General features: G+C 41.6%; 1 protein-coding gene across 1 annotated transcript in view; it reads right to left on the bottom strand.

Annotated features, from left to right (window-relative positions):
• DIAPH1 (diaphanous related formin 1) overlaps positions 1-6,603 on the bottom strand; it is a 21,935-nt gene that overhangs the window by 11,869 nt on the left and 3,463 nt on the right. Inside the window, exons 4-8 of the mRNA XM_085307807.1 lie at positions 3,193-3,323; positions 2,893-2,979; positions 1,466-1,529; positions 525-664; positions 246-354 (exon numbers count right to left, since the gene is read on the bottom strand). Of these exons, the coding sequence (XP_085163933.1) occupies positions 246-354; positions 525-664; positions 1,466-1,529; positions 2,893-2,979; positions 3,193-3,323 (531 nt within the window). The remainder of the gene's footprint in view (positions 1-245; positions 355-524; positions 665-1,465; positions 1,530-2,892; positions 2,980-3,192; positions 3,324-6,603) is intronic.

The raw sequence follows: 6,603 nt of genomic DNA, 5'->3' as shown, positions 1-6,603 counted from the left end.
AAAAAAAGAAAAAAAAAGAAAAAAAAGGAAGAGCATGAGAGAGAAAAAACTTCTGAGCAAGGACTGGAACTCAGTGCTTCAGAACTTCAAAGGAGCCAGAAAGCCACATAAAAAAGCTGCAGTAGAAAAAAAAAAGTTAAACCAAAAGGTATTTCATCCATCCCAAACTGATCTTGCCACAAGCTCTCTGGCTGTTGTGTTAGATTCTAAGTGCAGCACCCACCAAATCTTAGGAAATTAGGTACCTTCAGTGCCACTGAGGTGCCACTCTTTAGGCCATCCAACAGAGGTTTGAATCGTTCCACCTCATCCATTTCTGCTCTTTCAGTCAGCGCTTCCAGAACTCGCTCATACCTGCGATGAGAGAGAATCAGCAGCTACCTCATAGGCCAGGAGAGGAGCGTGCATGTGCACAGCAATTRTAAAATGAAGAAGAGCAACAGTCAAAAGATAGACTTCACAAAGATGCAAGTAACAGTCAAAATTCAAGAGCAACAAAAAGCAGAATATCTACTACCACGTACATGCCTTCAGGCTGAGGCAGGATACAGAGGGCAGACAGAAGCTTCACAGCATCTATCATCATGGAAGGGACTTTTGGGTCAACAGCTCTCACAAGTAGTAGGATCCCTTCCTCCGTATCCAGCATTGTTTTGATTCCAAACTAAAGAGAAGAGAAAGTTGGAATTAATGTCCAAGATTGAACCAGTCCTATAGAGGAGTGAAGTGGGAATGCTTCATGATTCAGGATGCCATGGGGAATGAAACACACAACACTTGCTCCAAAAGTTTGTCTGAACATGTGTTATCCTTGTTTCTGACAGGAAATAGAGGAATGATAAGAAAGGGAGTGATACACCTCGAAGTATACACTGCCAGCAAGAGAAAAAGCTGTCCGTGGAACTTAAGATTCCAGAAACTGCAGAAGGAATATGTGAACTTAGGAGGAAGTAAAGACTATTAGTTTATTTGAGGAGAGTGAAGAAGAACACATACAGGGAGAAGGAAGTACCCTAGCTCAATCACAAGTAAGAGAAAACAGGTATCAACTGCACAGGAGTAAGACAAAAAGATGCAGAAGAATACAAGGGACAAGTTAAAAATACTGGTATGTCTCAAGCCCTCGTAGACAAAGAGAGATACAATCAGAGATGAGCAGAAGCCAAGAAAGAGGGCACAGCAGTTAGAATTCCACGGGACTGAACAAATAGCCTTGGATGTCCAAAATACTGTGCCTCTAAGTATAGGATTGAGGTAACAGTACCAGAAAACACAGTATGGGAAAAAACAAAACAAGCAATGTGATGACAGTAATGATTTACTAAAGAGTATGATACTTTCACTACTGTTTTCGGTGCCCATTTTAGGGAACGTAGGCAACTACCCTAAGATAACAGGCTAGACAATAGGAGGAGGAAGCTGTGGCTGTGCACAGTTACCTCTGGACACTGGGCAGGGCACTCACCTTGTTGTTCATGAACGCCTTCAGACATCGGATGATCTCATGTCTGCTCCGTGTGTCATATGAACTGCGAGGAAGAAAAAAATCAGCCAGATGACAGACAGATTTACCGAACAAGACACATCCCCTGCCCCATCCCTCTCAACAGGAGCTCTTAGATATGGATAACATGAGGCCTTGGCCATCCTCTATTACACTGAGAGTCCACCTTATTTAGACCTTTTCTTCAAAAGGCAGTAGAAAATGCTGTTTATGCAAGAAGCCACCAGACTGACTTCTGATATATTCAATATTCWCATTGCCATCTATTACCCCCCCCTACTCACAAGAATCCCTCAGCTCAGCCCTGAACACCACTCTCACACATACACATCTCCATCTCCATCCCAAAATAGATATTTATTAAGTCCCCAAACAACCCACTGCCTCATCTTCACACAATCAGCCTTCCCTYGTGGTCTTCCCTTTTTGCTGTCTCTCTGGCCTTACCACACTGGAATATTTTTTTCTTTCTCTTCTCAATAACCAGACTGCATGCAGACACAATATGGGTAAGAGTTATGATCAGACCGCGGAAAAGCACAGCTCTGAACTCTGTTCTCCAGGCACTATACTACTTGGTCAAGAGTAACCATTTCTGAGGAGCCTTGTGATAAACTGCAAGCATGGCAAGATGGTCAGCTGCTGTAGTATTTTCTGTATTATACTCATTAAATTCAAATACAGCATTACAGAGACAGGAAGATGAAAAATACTTGAAATAATTATTTCAGACAAGAGGTGGCCAAGGGGCAATGCCAGTTGCACTGCATTTGATTTCACCTCTGACTGAAATCATAAAATCAACATTAACCAGCATGAAGGAAGGTCTACACGCATCCACAGGACAAAAGAACTGTGAAAAAATACAGGAGAACATGCTCTCATGAGAGAAGCAATAACTGATTCAGAGCAGCTGAGGGGTGGAAGAACACAGATACCTGCTTGAAGGTCTAGAGCAGCTTGGTCAGCCTTAGCTTTACGACAGAATCCAGTTCAGACCTGTGGTTTTCTGCAGTCTGATCATAACCTATAAAATACCTACAAATTTATTTCCTTCCGTTTTTTTTTTTTTTTTTTTTTTTTTTTTTTTTTTTTTTTAAAATAAACCTCACTTTGGTCTAAGGTGGCTACCTGATCACCATACAACATGGAATAAACCCTACAAGGAAAAATAGCATATGCTCCATCTTTAACAGAAGTGTATAGCAAGTGTTGCGGGGGACAAACAGGCACTACAGTCCTCGCACCCACTCTGTAAGAGATGGACTCAGAGCCTCACATCCATGGGGCCACACTAGGAGAACGAAGAGCCCAGAGCAGCAACAAGCTTTGTGGCTTTCTGGAAACTATTACACTCTAAAATGATTCTCATGCAATCAACTCCTCACCCTAGTGCTTCTTCTTTTTCCTCATGGAGCCCTTTTAAAATATCCAGCAGGCAGATGAGGCCTTCAGCACCAAAGTTCTGCACCCAGCTGTCAGAAACATAAAAAAAAAAAAATAATGAGCACACACATATACACTCCCAAAAAGAAAAAAACCAAAAGACAAGTACAAGCAGTCTGGCACTACCCCACACCCCTTCTCACTCAGTCACAGTGCAGCTCCCAATGTGAAAGGCTCCAACCTTTCCATTTGTAACTCCAGTTTTGTCTAGTGTTCCACCCAACCTGCCTTCCCAACCTTACCTGACAGGGTTGTTGTTCAATGACACTCGCAAAGACTCTAGACAGTTGAGCAGCTGCACATCCCTGAGATTTAATTTCAGTTCCTGGATATACATCATGGCTGACTTAGAGCTCTCCTTTTGGTTCATGCCCTGCTCAGGGAAGAAAGTAAGCTCATTAAGTTAGCTAATTGCAGCTGGAGCACCAAGGCACAGGAACACAGTTTTAAGCAGGAATTTTTAATGGGCATTGTATGTAAAACAGATAACTTGCACACTTCAATCAGTAACTGTTCTAAGGATTGCAAGGCAGGTAATTCTCCAAGAGGTTCCTCACAGAAGCTGTATTGAACCTATACATGGATCTGCTCTTTTATTTATCCACGGTCTGTCATTGTTTTACAGGAAGTTCTCTTTTACCTGCCATGTGGCTGTATTGATATCATGCTGTTCAACAGCTTCAAAACTAGTAGATCTTTACTGTAAGTGAAGTACAATTCTGTTCAAAAGATCAATTTTCCTCTTCCTACACTCTATATTTAACAATATGAGGCGCATAAACRACATAACACTTTATGAGGTACTTAAAGTACGTAGGAAAGGATTACATTGTTGTTCTTGTTGCTAGGAAAGGGCTAGCATTTCATCGTATGTTCAAAGAAACTGATCTAATATTCTGCCAGAAAGTTGTGATTTTGACAAAGSTTCTAGTAGAAAGGCTAAAGTCAGGAGACTTCTCTAAAATCTTTACCTTGAACCCATGTAGTTACAAATCCTGAAACATCACATATGCCCAAATCATTCAAGCTCTTATACACCCTTTAAGGCTCTTTTCTTACACAGGCTTCTGTTCATAGTAATGAAGGACATATCAACATTCCTCTGTCAAAAGAAGAAACTAGTACTTGWTCATCTTTATAATCTTRYAATAAGTTTCTAACAGGAYGGTCTTTTGTGACTATAGTATTTCRAATTCAAAAGRAAGTCATATACTTCTGTTAACAACCTCTGCCTGTTTCATAGGGAAGGCAGTTGCTGTGCTACATGAGCCTTTCTCAACACCAGTTCTGTACCACAAAAACTGAGGCCAGAAGGTGCTGAACTAATGATGCACTAAGCCCAATTTCACACCTGAGGAAAAGGTACATGTTCTGGAACAAAGAGAAAATCGTCTGCCTACCTCAGATAATATCTAGCACAAGTGGCTACTGAACAGGACTGAAAAGCTTCAACTAACACCCATACCACCAGAGTCGCATTTGAAGACAAACTCCCAGACAAATCCTTGCTTTTAGCCAGTAACTGAAAAATTTCCCCTATTCCAAGCACTATCACTCAAGCTCCTGGCAGGTAGATCAGCTCTCCTCCATGAACACGTAGCAATAGTAGCCTTTGCTTAGAAGGAAGGAAAGCTGGCACATTAGTATATCATTGCTAATGATGCTCATAGCATTTTCTGAGCAGACTGAGAGTCACTGTTTTCAACCTGACCTATTGTTAAAAGTTCACATCAATATATGCTTTCATGAGAAGTACATATATGTACACAGATATACATACAGGTCTTTATGCACATGTGTATACGTACACACACATATATACACACACACGTATATATGTGACAGGCCGAAGTCATATGCCTCAGGTTATAGGTACTGTGAATTACTCATGGCATGTAGAAAGGGGCTTAAAAAAAAAAAAAAAAATCTGATGCTATTGGCTCAGTGTGGAGATCAAGAAAGTTTTCTCATGGGATACTTAAGCAGAATTCCAAGGATAAGATTCCATTTAGTCTACATGCAAACCACATGAACTTACTTGGTCACTTCAGGCAATGACAATTAATTTCACAGTTGAAACACAAACTCTTCTCTGCCAAGTCCTGACAAACTTTATTGTACTGCACCTTTGCAAGAGGGCCAGGTGCCCAATGACTTAATGCATCACACTCCAATTTTATAATTGTCTTCACACAGAGGCTCTATTCAGGAAAAAAAGAGCAATGAAAAAAGAACAGAGACCTGGTAACATGAGAGTTACCTGGAGAGAGGTGAGGAAATCCTGCCAGAACAGGAGCTTGCGCAGAGGATCCAAGTAAAACTGAAGAAACAGCCCAGTAAGATTCAGCCAACCCCAAGAACAGAGAGAGGCCTTTGTGAAAAAGAGCGCAGAAAGGACAGGATTCACACAGTAGGAGCCTGTAGATAGTGTGCTCACAGTGCTCTTCCCTTCTCCAGTGACCACTGGGAGAAGATACATGGGAGTTTTGTAAAAACAGTCAGCCTGAATCCAAGAAGATGACCATGAACCTTTCCATGATCCTAGAATAAGGACATGGACTAGAAGACTGCTCACTTGGGCTTTTCTCATGCTGTAGACATTTTAATCAAAAGCAGTCCTCAGATTCCTCTAGAACGCCTTTGAACTTTGTTATTGATACAGATACTGGGGCCAGCTCTAGCTGTTTGTGTTGGGTTTAGAAAAGACGTACTAAAGAGTATTGCCAACATGCTGAGATAGCTGGAATTTGCCATATCAAGTATTTATTTTTTCCAAATTCTTTTGCTCCACAAATCAAGTTCTAGAATCAGCTTTGCCATTTAAGCTGCTGTTTCCTCCCTACAGGGTTCTAATTGGAGAGTTAACTGACGAAAGTGYGTTTGCTCAAGCTTAGCCCAGGATAACCAGCAACGTGACCTAGGGAGAAGGCAGCATGCCACTGACACCCCAAAAAAACCACCTGCAGTCACTTTAAAGAGCTGGGAGGTCAGGAGTCAAGTCTTCACTGAAATAATAAGAAATACAGCTAACCTCTTGACTGTTTAAGTCATGGATTTGAGCCTGGTAGTTTTAGACAACCCCCTTCTAGCCTAACATCACAGCGTGATGTGACGTAATTAYACTTCCAAAATTTACTGTTCTGCTACATGTTATATAATGCTCCAATAATAATGCAAAAAGCTCTTCCTTTTACAGGAGCGCATATCTGCAAGTCCTACTCCTTAACCCCTACCTTACCTAGTCTTGAAGGCCTCTACCCTTACACCTGCCCAAGCTCAAAGCTCTGACTGGATCAACTTTGCAGTATGGGAAATGGTCACTAATTTCATGCACGTCACCTCTCGCCACTAACAGAGGTTAGAAACTCTCTCAGAGGTGGAGGTGGGCAGAAAATAAGACTGCATAAAACTTGGCAACTGACTATAACCTTCCTTCTGCGGGCCCTGCCTCTCTTGCRTATGGATGTTAAAGTGGAGGAGTCAAAACTCACATGCTGGATCTTCAATTTCCCACTCCCACCTCCAGGAACCTGGGAGCCAGAAGACAGCTGGCTTATTTTAAATGCTTATACAACAAAAGACAGAAGTGGGAAGAAAAAGGTATATTTTCTTAATGAACGGAGCATCACATTGAAATTGGGAATCTTGGTACC

This window comes from Rhea americana, unplaced genomic scaffold, assembly GCF_003343005.1.
Source record: "Rhea americana isolate MKP2758 unplaced genomic scaffold, rheAme1 scaffold_264, whole genome shotgun sequence".
Classification (NCBI taxonomy): Eukaryota; Metazoa; Chordata; class Aves; order Rheiformes; family Rheidae; genus Rhea; species Rhea americana.
This window is presented reverse-complemented; position numbering and strand designations above follow the sequence as displayed.